The sequence below is a fragment of the Peromyscus eremicus genome, chromosome 9 (genome assembly GCF_949786415.1).
Source record: "Peromyscus eremicus chromosome 9, PerEre_H2_v1, whole genome shotgun sequence".
NCBI classification, from domain to species: domain Eukaryota; kingdom Metazoa; phylum Chordata; class Mammalia; order Rodentia; family Cricetidae; genus Peromyscus; species Peromyscus eremicus.
Window position 1 is genome coordinate 72,593,664 of NC_081425.1, and position 13,682 is coordinate 72,607,345.

A 13,682-nucleotide genomic window follows, 5' to 3' on the forward strand; every position below is an offset into this window, starting at 1 on the left:
CTGAACATTTTACACAAATTATATGGCTTGTCTTCAAATCAACCAGCAGGTGCTTTCCATAAAATAAACCTGACTCTGCTGAGGTCAGAAGTCGGAAACTAGAACAGGCTGGGCTGCCTGTCTACCCCATCCAGGTACCCACTGAGTCAGGAAAAGCATGTGTGCTACCTCAGTTTTATATCCCATACAAAAGCCTTTGGTGAATTAGACTTTTTAATGTTAACTCTTGGTCTTAAATTCATATATTTTGGGATATAAACCTGGCTGTCTTCAAACTCTCTGTGTAGCTTAGACTGGCCTCAGACTCTCCAACCTTCCGCTCAGACTCCTGAATGTTGGGATTACAAGCATGCACCATCCCATCTAGTTATGTTCTCATCTATCATCCAAGACTTACATAAAGAACTTTCTGCATACTCTATTAAACCACTTTTAAGCACAGAGACCTTAGGTCAAAGAACCAAACATCAGTAAATAACAATCTAAAAACAAGCTGCTGGTTAAGCTGTTTAATGTCCCCCATGTAAGGACTTATATGATTGACGTCACTGAACTAAATTCTAAGAAAAAGTTGTTCTTTGTCAACTATTGTTTCTTTTTTATAATCACATAATAAGAATTTTATAATCTCCACATTACCCTTTTTTTTGCTTTGTTACCAAGACGTGATAAAGCATAGTAAATACAATTATTTAAAGCTTTAGTATAATTATTTTCTTATTTCCTAATAATTTTATTATATGCTTTATGTTGTTTTCTAGTATAATTCCAATTGTAGTTGAGCATAATTAACAAATAATGAGAAATAAATATCACTGAGTTTGTTAACAAAGAACCAATAAATAAAGTGACCACCCAGTACTGCTTTACAAAGAAGCTACAGCTCTGAAGAACTTAGACAGAATTAAGGACATTTATCTCCCACAGTTCATGACTAACTCACTCGCTTCTGCCTTTTCCTACCTGACTCTCCCAGTGTCTAACAAAGAAAATTCTGTATTGCTTTTCTCTGTCATTTTAATTAACATTACTGTTTTCTCCCAGAGAAAGATAAAAGGGAAGTGAGCAGTTTTCAAGTAGGAGGAATTCTATGGATTCTGAGGAAACAGGACTATCATTTCTAACTTCACGGAGTTCACATCAACAGTGATGTGTCTGTTGGGATAGTCTCCAGCACCTGGAGGGAGCACAGACAACACTCAGCACTTGAATGAAGGAATAAAGCAGTGGTGCTTGACTGCCTTGAATCTTAGGACATGCAAGAAAAACATTTAGGAGACTTGATATTGCGGCTCTCAGTCCCTTCTGCCTCTTCCCACTGAGGTACTGTCAAGAATCACGAGGAAAATTATGAAGTCGGCCAGATGCCACCACAATCAATATTGCATAATTCTGTAAATCCTCTTTTTAAAGTCAATATCATTAAAGCCTCAGGTCATTTATGCTTTACATAAAACTCAAGAAACATTAAAGCCCTATTTTTTTCAGATAACACAAATGCTGAATTGAACCTATAAGAAATAGTATGAATTTTAATTTTTATAATTAAAAAAACCCTACCTTTTCTTTCAGAAGCCGGAAGAGAATCCAGGGTATTATGCATAAAACATAGAGTACTATTGTGTGCTGATTACACAAGCTAAGGCCACAGCAGAAAGCACCAATGACTGCTATCTGGAAAGCAAAAAGAAGCACTAATCAAAACTTCCCCTAAAACGCTAAACATACCAGTAAAAAGCCCCCAATGCACCTATGAAGGTTTGGCATGCCAGGCCCGATTAACACCAAGTCCTAAGATGCAAACAGCCACATTAATAGTCACTAATGTTTATCAGCAGTAGTTCTGGGTAATTTTTCCCCATTCTCATAAAACCCTACAGTTTGACCTTAAGACTGTCTTCAAACTGACTCCTGGGAAGCCCCTTACAACGATGGGGTACTGTATAATTCCTAACTGAAATCTGTCATTGAAGTTCAGCAATTCTGCTTTACTTTTCCCCTACTAATTAAATACAATTTTATTTAGAACTCTGGTTATCTCTTAGGGGGCTTTTAGTTGTTACTGAACATGTGGTTGTTTCATAACTGGTTCTCTCCTTGACCACACTGCAGTCAGGCTCCTTCAATCTCTTCTCCATTGTCCACCCGCTCTGCATATACTGAGCTCCACACCTACACATCCCATCACAGCTCCACATCTCATCAAGGGCCTGCTCCCTCCCAAGAATCTCGCGCATTTGGTTTGGCCCAAATCCCCCTTTATCCTTATGTGTCCAGGCAGTAATCTTTCACTGTTTTCCTGCTGGCTCCTTGGTTAGAAATTTCTACTTTTCTTTATATTTGGAGTTCAGTCTGCTACCATGGTCCCTATATGACTGAATCCAAGAAAGTCTGCTTATGTCCCTTAACAAGGACACGACACGTATATATCATGGTTTTTTTTTTTTTCTTTTCTTTGACATAACCAGAAAAGAAGGCCGTTTAAAAAAAAAAACACTCTAATAGCATTGGAGATTTATGGGAACCACAAATAAACCATGGTCTCTTTGGTTTCTGAACTCAAACAACAAGGCGGCCTGGACTAGGAAGATGTAACCCCTCCGAGGCGTAGAGGCTAAGAGCTTAGAAGACAAGGCTCTTTCACACTTGAGATGACTGTGGCAGTGACCTCCTCTGAACAACTTGAACAACTTGGGTTTTTACATTTAATGCTCTTCTTCTGCCTAAAAATAATTTACAACTGTGATCTTCCCTGTGATTAGTGAGAAATCAATGTACTACCATAGTATATATCTTAAGGAAGTTCACTCACAGCTTGACCTACTACACACACACACACACACACACACACACACACACACACACTGTACATGTATGAACCAATCCCATCCCTCTTTCAGGACGCACTAAAAATGTCCTAATTCCCATTCTCCCAAACCTTCTGAACTCCAGAGGGGGACGAGACATGCTTGAGAGCCACCATGCCTCCACTCCTAACAAAGGACCGAGGTCAGTCTCCCCACCTGCCCAGACCAGCCTATAGGGATCAGAATAGATAAATGCGTCTAAACCAAAGTTAAAAAGAAATACATTTCTGTCTAAAAATTGAAACAAAACTGATTTCACTTTGATCAAAATAGCTTACCTTTGATCTTTCCTTTGCGGCTGCCGCCTCCTCAAAACGCACAGTAAGCGCCATGAGCAGCCCCACAAACAGATTGTTTAAGCTAAAAACCTCGGCTGCAATGGACCACTGCCATGTTAGGCGAGAAAATGAAAACACCCCCGCAGCAAGGATTCCTCCAGCATGTGAGCCAGAAAGCCTGCAAACACAGATAACATGAAATCTCTTTCCCAACAAAAGGAGCTGACTTGATTTTTCTTTCAGAAACTCTACCAGCAGAAATTATGACAATTACCCAGCCCTCTCCCAACAACTATAACCAACACAGTCTTCATATAATTCCAATAGATTTTAGTTAGGAGGCCCACATGTTACCAAATCGACAAGCCTATAGACAGAACGAGGTTTAGTTCTCAGATCAAACTCTAGGACTGGACCCAGGTCAGAAAACCTGAAGAGATAGCTACAGATAAACCTGCCATTTTCCTGAACATCTACAAAGACAGACAGCATAGCTGAAACTGAAATGCACTTAACTGTGAAGCTAATGAAATGGCAAGACACCTATCTGGGAACCTTCAATTCGCATATCTCATGGATGTTAGATCCTGGGGCCTTCTACCTTACCTCCCAGTGTGAGACCAAGGAGGTCTTGGTCAAAGTACTTGATGGTCTTAAGATCTTACACAGCTATGTTCTTAATTTCGAACTGTTTTGTGCTTTAGACAGAGTTGAAGATAAATTCTATTTTTCTCAAGAGGTAAACGGGAATGTCAATTTCAAGAAACATAAGGAATGAAATGATACACTTGGACACTGCTCGCTAAATGCCAACAAGAGCCACGCAGCGACTCCATGGACACTCTGCATCCTAACTCAGGGATATGACTTGTGATCAGTAATATGACCCAACACACCAGAGCATATCAGGCCAGAACAATTCCCACATTGCTAGAAATCTACAACTACAAAGATTAAAACAACTACTGAATATTTCAGGAGTTTTGGAAATCCAGTAATTGAGTTTTTCAACAATATTAGGTAATCCATTAACCATTACTGAGTATTTCAATTGTACTAGGAAATCCAGTAACCATTACTAGGCCTAACAATTACATGGTAGCAATTCCTCTAAGCCATTAGTTTTCAGATATCTTGTTTTATACAAAAATTATGAAGTGGCACAAGCCTTTAATCCCAGCACTCAAGGAGGCAGAGACAGGTGGATCTCTGAGTTCAAGGCCAGCCTGGTCTACAGAGTAAATTCCAAGACAGCCTAGGCTACATAGAGAAACCCTGTCTTGAAAAAATATATTTAAAAAAATGAAGTAATTTTAATGAACCACTTTAGAAAAATAGCTAAATAAAATTTTCGCCATTGGAGCTGGAAAGATGGCTCAGTGGTTAAGAGTGCTTACTGTTCTTCCAGAGGACCTGAGTTCAGTTCCCAGCATTCACATGGCTGCTCACAACCATCTCAACTCCAGTTCCAAGGGATCAGATGCAGGGTACACAATGCCCTCTTCTGGCCTCCTCAGGCACTGCATGTACATGGTGTACTAACACACATGCAGGCAAAACATTCATATACATAAAACATAAATAATAAATCAATCTTTTTAAAAATGTCAATATCATAGGGGCCTGGGATTTAGTTCAGTGATAGAACACATTCTTAGTCTGCACAAAGCCCCAAATTTGACACATAGAACCAAAAATAAGAAATAAAATCTACTCTCATCAAACTTATTTTCTAATTTCTATTTGTGATTGATTTCTGTTCTTTCTCTTATAAAAATCAGAATTCCATCAGGCACTTTAATCCCAGTACTCAGGAGGCAGAGACAAGTGGATCTCTGTGAGTTCAAGGCCAGCCTGGTCTACAGAGTGAGTTCCAGGACAGCCAGAGCTACACAGAGAAACCCTTTTTCGAAAAAAAATTTAAAAGAGAGAGAGAGAGAACTTCCCATGTTGTTTAGAGTTTCTCACGTTCGCAGAGGTCCTGATTCAACACACAAAGTTACTTCTTCCTTTTCAACGAGTTTCCTATCTGTTCTCTACTTTTGGATTGAATTTCTACTGTTTCAGACCCAATCATTTAATACTTCCCTAGCTTGTCGTCTGTTTTCCAATCTATTCTGCAACTTATTATATTAAATTTCCTTAGAAACATACCCTTCATGACTACCAGAACCCAACTTCCAAACTCTTCGTTGTCTGTATGTTGTCAGAAACGAACCAGCCTGTATCCATTCTTCCAATAAACTGGATCCTAGCCTTTGGCTAACACCAGCATTATGATCTCTGCTGACTTAGGTGTGCCTCAAAACTCCCTAACGTGACATTCCATTCCCAGCACACATTGGGGCTCATGTTATACCTGTAAATACAATGTCCTCCATCTCCTTCCTCTACATTCATATCCTCTCTTTCCCCAAACTTCTCTTCAGTTCTCAGGTTTCTGGTCCATCTCTGACTACCTCTATCTCTAACTGTCTGCATTGATATTAGAAGCACCCCGGTCCAAGCACACACAGGAAACAAGGAGAGAGTGAATTAGCCTTAAAAGTATTTCTGGGTTTTGTTTTTTGAAACAGGGTCTCACAATGTAGCCCAGGCTAATCTCAAACTCACTAAAATCCTCCTGCCTCCATCTCCTGACTGCTGGGATTATAGATGTGCATCACTACAGCTGGCTTTATTTCTAGCATTTTAATGGAACTTAGTATCATCTATCAATTCAATTTTGGAAAGTTGTCATAAGACATAGCATCCTTCCTTGACTTAAGATATAAATTAGCATCCTGAGAGAAATGACAGATTCAAAGAATAGAATGAGTGTGAAACAAATTCATTTCTTAAAAGTTCTTTGTATATTCTAGATACCAATCAATAAGTGGGCAAATGAATGAAAGATCCCTAAATGAAGAAGTACAAATGTCAATAAATTATGAAAAAGTTCACCATTTTTTGCCAGTTGCAAAGTATAGATCAAGATTAAATTGAGATTTCATCTCACCTGGTCGTTGTGCCTATAATAAAAAGAACAACAGACACTGGAGGATGAAGGAGGAGGGTCCTCTATATACTATAACAACAACAGACACTGGAAGATGAAGGAGGAAGGTCTCTATATACTATAATAACAACAACAGACACTGGAGGATGAAGGAGGAAGGTCTCTATATACTATAATAACAACAGACACTGGAGGATGAAGGAGGAGGGTCTCTATATACTACAATAACAACAGACACTGGAGGATGAAGGAGGAGGGTCTCTATATACTATAATAACAACAGACACTGGAGGATGAATGAGGAGGGTCTCTATATATTATAATAACAACAACAGACACTGGAGGATGAAGGAGGAGGGTCTCTATATATTATAATAACAACAACAGACACTGGAAGATGAAGGAGGAGGGTCTCTATACACTATAATAACAACAGACACTGGAGGATGAAGGAGGGTCTCTATATGTAAATATGAATGTAAATTTGTAGTCATTATAGAAAATGTACAGACATTCCTCAAAACCTCAAACTAGAACTAGCACAGAAGTCCAAGTCTGAGACCCCTGCACAACACCTAAGCTATGGAGTGGGCCTATAACTATCACTATATGAGTGATGAAAATATGGCTTATGTACACAATGAGTATTTATCAAACATAAACAAGAATGAAATCATGTTCTTGCAGAAAAAATGTTGGCACTAAGGTCACTATGTTATACAAAAATAAGTCAAGCCCATAAATATAAATAGCACATTTTTTTTTTTTACATAGAATTTTAGACTTAAAAAATAAAAGACAGCTGGGCACGATGGTACACATGCCCAGTATTTTAATCCCAGCACTCAGGAGGCAAAAGCAAGCAGATCTCTGAGTTCAAGACCAGTCTAGTCTACAAAGCAAATTCCAGGACAGCCAGGGCTACAAAGAGAAACCCCATCTCGAAAAAACAAATTACTTATTTAAAAAAAAAAAAAGAGTTGGCACTAGAGGGGGACTACATGAAAGCTGGGTGGGGAGCAGAAGAGCGCAATGAGGAAGGGTCAATAAGACCAAAATAGACACTCTACCTGTGGGCAACTGTCACTATGAAGTCCATCATTTTGTGCCATAAATACAATGTGCTTAAAGTTCTATAATTTCCCTTTTCACACAGAGAAATTGGGGCCCACAGGTTAGGTTATTTTCTAAAGTCTTGTGGTAACTGATGGCTGGACCAGGGTTAACATCATAGCAGAGCAGCCTAATGCTGTTATGGTGTGGATTCAAAGACGGGTGTTTGGGTTTAGTACTAAATAATTAATTCTGAACTAATGACAAACTGTACTTTGATTAAATGTGTACCTTCTGGAATGAGGAATGAACTAGAATGAAGTTTTGATAGTTAATAGAATTGTGTTTGTTTCCACATTACATAAAAAAAACCCATACTATTAAGAAAGACTAAACATATTCCAAATCTCTGTTGACAGGTTTCAGTCTACTTTTTCTTAAAGGAAAGTTTGTCAAAGTTGAAAACCACTAGATGCATAATTAAATAGAATAAAAAAGAAAGTATTGATATCAGCAGACCCTCAGGAAGAAAGCCAAAGATTCCCTAATGTTCAATCATTTTAAACCTATGCTGTTATGGTCAAGGAGATGTCCAACATACTGGAACTGCTGACATCAATATTAGAATTGTACACTGTGCTAGCTGCTTTTTCAAATATTTCATAAGATTAAAATACTGAACAAAGTAAAATGATTGACTTCATTAAGAAAATGTATCTAGTCACCTTAAGACTTAGGCATGGTTGGGAATATTAGCTTTTATTCAAGATTAACCACATGCCAGCAAAATCTGAGTACTCCCAACCTCAGACCAGAGTGGTTTTACAATGAACTGTATACTCTTATTCTGAATTTTCCTCGGTGTTAGAGAAATAATGTATGAAACTATTGGGTAAAGTTATATACCAACAAGTAAGTACTTGCTATAAAAACAGTGACAGAAATCAGATCTATAATCTTCATCTTTAGCATCCAAGGACCTTGCTCAGAACTCATCCTAGTGGATTGGGGCTGTAGCTCTGAAGTCGCTGAAAACGGAAGGGCTACGGGCCTTGAGTTAGCCTGTTTCTCAGCAGCAGAGTGTGAACGCCTATCATCCAACTTCTGTTGTTTTGAGACAGGGTTTCTCTGTGCAGCTCTGGCTGTCCTGGAACTTGCTCTGTAGACCAGGCTGGCCTGATCTCAGAGATCACCTGCCTCTGCCTCCTTAATGCTGGGATTAAAGGTGTGTGCCATGATGCTCAGCTTTCTCATTCATTTTGTAATTCTAGCCAGTCTAGATACTGTGAAGTAGTGAGGTTTTGATTTGTATATCTCCAAGGACTAATGATGTCATGCATCCTGTTCTGTGCTTGTCTACCATGTGCATACTTCTACTCTGTGCCGTCTTATTGGCCCTGTCGCAACTCTTAACACTGGGTTATTTGCCTTTTTACACCAAACTGTAGAGTTCTTCTCAGCTTCTTCCATTGTTTTTTTTGTTTGTTTGTTTTGTTTTGTTTTTGTTTTTGTTTTTTCGAGACAGGGTTTCTCTGTGTAGCTTTGCGCCTTTTCCTGGAACTCACTTGGTAGCCCAGGCTGGCCTCGAACTCACAGAGATCCGCCTGGCTCTGCCTCCCAAGTGCTGGGATTAAAGGCGTGCGCCACCACCGCCCGGCTTCTTCCATTGTTTTAGACAGGGTTTTACTATAGAGCCCTGGCCCAAAACTTTCTCTGTGTGTACCAAGCTGGCCTTGAACTCACAGAGATCCACTTGCCTCTGCCTTCCAAGTGCTAAGATTGAAGGTATGCTTCATCTTGTCTGACCCTGACTTTTTAAGAATACATTTCTTTTCTACTAAATACAGTCAGTCAATTGCTTACAACCAAGAATCTCAACAAGACATGCCTCCCCCACCCCCACCCCCACCCCTTTTTTTTTAACAATTGCCACTGTTTTCCGTGCAACTGTGAGAAAACTGTGGAAAGCAGAGACAGGAAGTGCACGTTGAAGGGCAGGAAGTCATATGTATAGCCATAAACTATTGGATTCTCTTTTTCTTTTCGAAATAGGCTGTCATGTAGCTCACGTTGGCCTTTGAATCTGTGACTTTCCTGCCTCAGATTCCTAAGTGCTGGGATTATGTATACAACCACATCTAGCTTTTAAAGTCTCTTTAATTATTTCTATACATATTCTAACACAGAATATGCCACACATGATGGAACAGGCCTGTAATCCCAGCACTCAGGAAGCAGAGGCAAGAGAGTCACAACTTAAGAGGCCAGCTGGGCTCTATATTAGTTCCAGACCAGCTGGAGCTGCACAGCAAGGCCACATCTCAAAAAAAAAATCAAAGGGGAAAAGCGTAGAATAGTAACCATTTTGGAGGACTTATCATTGACTATTAATTTCATTTTTCATAAAATAATCTATGTAAGCTGAACCATATTATATGCATTTCTTTGATTTCAATAACATTTTATGAATCAAATTCTGAATTTCCCCTAAAATGCACATACTTTAACACTGTTTTTAATGCTAAGATTCAGAATCAGCATTACTGACTGCATAATTTTGCAGCATGCATGAAACGGTAGATTGAGAAAAGGGGGTAATTTGACATACCTGCTGTGAGAAATGTCAGCACTCAGGAGTGATACATACAGGACTCCCCCCCACCCCCTGCTCACACATATACACTCTCAGTGTTGGGAAGCTCCATTCCCAGCTGAACACAGGCTTTGTCCACAGTGACGAGGTGAACAGCAGCTGAGTTTGGAGACTACTGAGCCTGTGCCTATGGAGTAGGAGCACTGGAAAGGAAGAGCAGATGGACAAGGACAGAGTTCAAGTAGAGACGGGAGGAGATGGAAACCTGTTTGGTGAGGGGAGGAGGTAAAGGCAGTCACGAGAGCAAAGGGCTGAGGGCTGGGGGGCATGAGAGAAACGGGCCAACTGAAAGCTAAAGTATGCTAGGAAGCACAGTCCTGCTGCAAAAGAAGCTATCTGATTGTCAGAGGCCAGGCGGGCGGGGTAGGCCAGTTATTAAAAACTGGGTTCTTGCTGAAGGCATCCAGGATAGAAAAGAGTCTAACAAGGAATTCTCACATTTCTAAGATTTCATTAACATTAACATTTGTCCTGAAAGCCAAGGTTCACGTGCCTGTGAAAGAGATGGGCTTTCTCCAGCACGAGGCAAGTGGAGTCAGAGCTCTGCTGGCCAGCCAGTCAAGTGAAGGACAGGGCTCTCCCCAGGCTTCGGAGATGGACTCCTTCACTGCTTCTGCAGGGCAGCCGGCTCATTACACTTCCTGAAGTGCTTCATCTCACCCCAGGACAACAGAGAGAAGCCCCTGAAAAGCACGCTGACCTCCGGATGCATTCAGGAGTCACTGCAGGGCCACGACTGGGCTCAGCAGTGGTCTCCCACTCGCACACCCGCCTGTTCTTCTTCCACACTCAGTACATCACTGCAAACGGCTCCCACCCACAACCCCAACGGCATTAGCTTTCTGGACCTCTCCAGTGCTGTCGTTGCTACAATAACCCTTCCAGGCACACTCTGTCAGGCTGATTTCTGGGATCCCACACTGCTCTGCTCCCTTGTATAGTTTTGGATCCTCCCTTGGTGTTTTATCTCAGTGTTTCTAGTTTTCCCATGAACTCAACACTGATATTTGCCATAATTCCATTCTCTTCATGCCTAGGTGATTTCTTGTGGGTTTTTTTGTTTTCTGTTTTTGTTGCTGTTTTGAGACAGGGTTTGTGTAGTTTTAGTGCCTATCCTGGATCTTGCTCTGTAGACCAGATTGGTCTCAAACTCACAGAGATCCGCCTGGATCTGCCTCCCAAGTGCTGCGATTAAACGTGTGCACCGCTGCTGTCCGGCTACTTAGGTGATTCCTCTTCTCACTTTATATAGTTGGACTGGTTTTGTTTGCTACCTTGATTTCAACTAACAACTATGGACTGGAAAAAATACCCTACCATATTTCATCCCTGTACAACCAACTGACTGCTGTGTTGCCCCAAATCCGATGTTGCAGTCAGTCAATGCCAACCTAAACAAAATGAATCTTTCATCCTCTCTGCCAACCACAACTCCTGCTATTTCATTGTCTATCTTCAAGACTGTCATTATTTACTTTAGTTGTGTAAGATAAATGAGGGTCAATGTTTCCTCTTCCTCTCTCCTTCACGAACATTTCACAACTTGCCAATTTTATGTCCTAACCACTTTCAAACTATTTATTTTTATTTTGCATGTATGATGTTTGCCATGCATATATGTAACCAAGTACATATAGTACCCATGGAGGCCAGAAGAGGACGTCAGATGCCTGGAACTAGAGTTACTGACAGCTGTGAGCTGCCATGTATGAGAAGTGAACCTGGGCCATCTGCAAGAGCAGCAAGCACTCTTAACTGCTGAGTAATCTCTTTAGCCACACCCCCGCCATCACTATTAAACTTATCTCCCTCCATCTATACCATTACAGCCCTATTCCAGCTGTTAGTAATCATCCTGAACTTAAACCACCCCACCATCACCACCTGAGAGAAGGGTTCAGAACAAATTCAACGTGCATCTGCTGGCACCTAACCCTTAAATGGCTCCTCTTCCATCACAACCATAATATAAGTTCATGACCATAGTTGAACGCTATAATGATTTGGTGTCAATCTATACGCATCTTCTTCCTTCTTTCCCTCTTCCTTCTCTTCTCTTCCTTCTTTCTGCTCCCTTCCCCTGCCCGCCCCACTTCCCACTGTTTCTGGCTAAGCTGAAACAGGACATCCTGCAGACGGACATGGAAATGGAAAGGTGCTGCTATCGTGGTAGCCAGGGAGCAGCAAGACCAGAAGAGGCCAGAAGGAGACAGACCCTCCAAAGGCGTGTGTCTAGTGACCTACTTCCTCCTACCAGGGCTCACCTGGTTCCCATCAGCTACAGATAATGCCATCCAACGATGAATCCATCAATGGAATAAGGCACAGATGATGTCAGAGTCTTTCCATCAGGACTAGTGGGAAAGAAAGGGTTTGGAGCGGGGAGGGAAGGACATAAGAGAAGGTGATGCAGGAGCATGGATAGGAGCAAAATACATTACATAAATGGAGGAAATTATCAAACAGCAAATTAATTAAAAATAATTAAAGTCCATCAGCTGGCCTTCACCACATGAACAACTAGGCAGCATTTTAGAGTCAAATCATAAGACAGACTGTTTCCCCAAGTCTGGGTTTCTTCAGTGTCTCTTTCTCTGAAGCACAGCTGGCCTTCACTTGGCTATATTTTATTTATTTTTTACGTTTTCCTAAAGTACTCTTACTGAGACTAGTGTAGGGTAGCTGCCCTTCCTCCAGGAGGTCAATAATTAAAATATATTAAGTACAGAGTTTTTAATACTTCTAAAAATAAATGATTCTTAGGAATATAAACTTTTACTGTAAACAATCAAAAGATAAGAAAACCAGAGTTGGGGGCTGGAGAGATGGCTCAGCGGTTAAGAGCACTGACTGCTCTTCCAGAGGTCCTGAGTTCAATTCCCAGCAACCACATGGTGGCTCACAACCACCTGTAATGAGATCTGGTGCCCTCTTCTGGCCTGCAGGGACACATGCAGGCAGAATACTGTATACATAATAAATAAATAAATCTTTAAAAAAAAAAAAAAAAAAAGAAAGAAAGAAAACCAGAGTTGGCTAACTTAGAATCCTCTATACAATGTATTACAAAGCCAAAGAAATGTTGTACTACTGATAACATTAGATAATCATGTCAACATAATACATCGCATACATCTCTAGTAAGTATATGTTTGGAGAAAAGCTACTTAATTTTTTGAAGATAAATGTTTGTGTATTTTATATTTAATACACAATATTAAACTTCCAATGGGCTCCAAAGAGCAATGGTTCTAATTACCTCAACGTAAGTCCAGCAATTTTTCTTTCATTCTTTTTTTTCCTTCTCTTACTATTGGGGATTGAACCCAGGACTCTGCATATGCTAGGCAAATTCTCTACCATTGAGCTATACTCCCATCAAAATATCTTTCAAATCAAGCTTGTAATTATTCCATTATTTAGAAAGAAGTCTTGGTCTGGTGAGATGGCTCAGTGGTTAAGCTTGGCACCAAGACTGATGAGCTAAGTTTGATTCCTGTAGCCTAAACGGTAGAAAGAGAACTAAGTCCCTCAAGTTGTCTTCTGACTTCCACATGTAAAGTACACCAGGACATCCTTACGCATGCACACATGCATGCACACAAGAGGTATTTTAGGTTTGGGGTAAATTTTGTTCTTTTAGGAATCATGCCCTTGGGGGCTGGAGAGACAGCTCAGTAGCTAAGAGCATTTGTTGATCTTGCTGAGGACCTGGGTTCAGTTCCCAGAACCCACAAGGAGGCTCACAACCACTCTGAATCCAGTTCCTGGGGATCCAATGCCCTATTTGTGGGAACTTGGTAGGAACCAGGCATGCATGTGGTACACATACA

At 40.6% G+C, this 13,682-nt stretch overlaps 1 protein-coding gene across 1 annotated transcript in view; it reads right to left on the reverse strand.

The window, feature by feature from the left end:
• The window catches only part of Tmem260 (transmembrane protein 260), a 68,234-nt gene that overhangs the window by 38,118 nt on the left and 16,434 nt on the right, over nt 1-13,682 (reverse strand). The window contains exons 4-5 of the mRNA XM_059273720.1: nt 3,146-3,323; nt 1,561-1,674 (exon numbers count right to left, since the gene is read on the reverse strand). Of these exons, the coding sequence (XP_059129703.1) occupies nt 1,561-1,674; nt 3,146-3,323 (292 nt within the window). The remainder of the gene's footprint in view (nt 1-1,560; nt 1,675-3,145; nt 3,324-13,682) is intronic.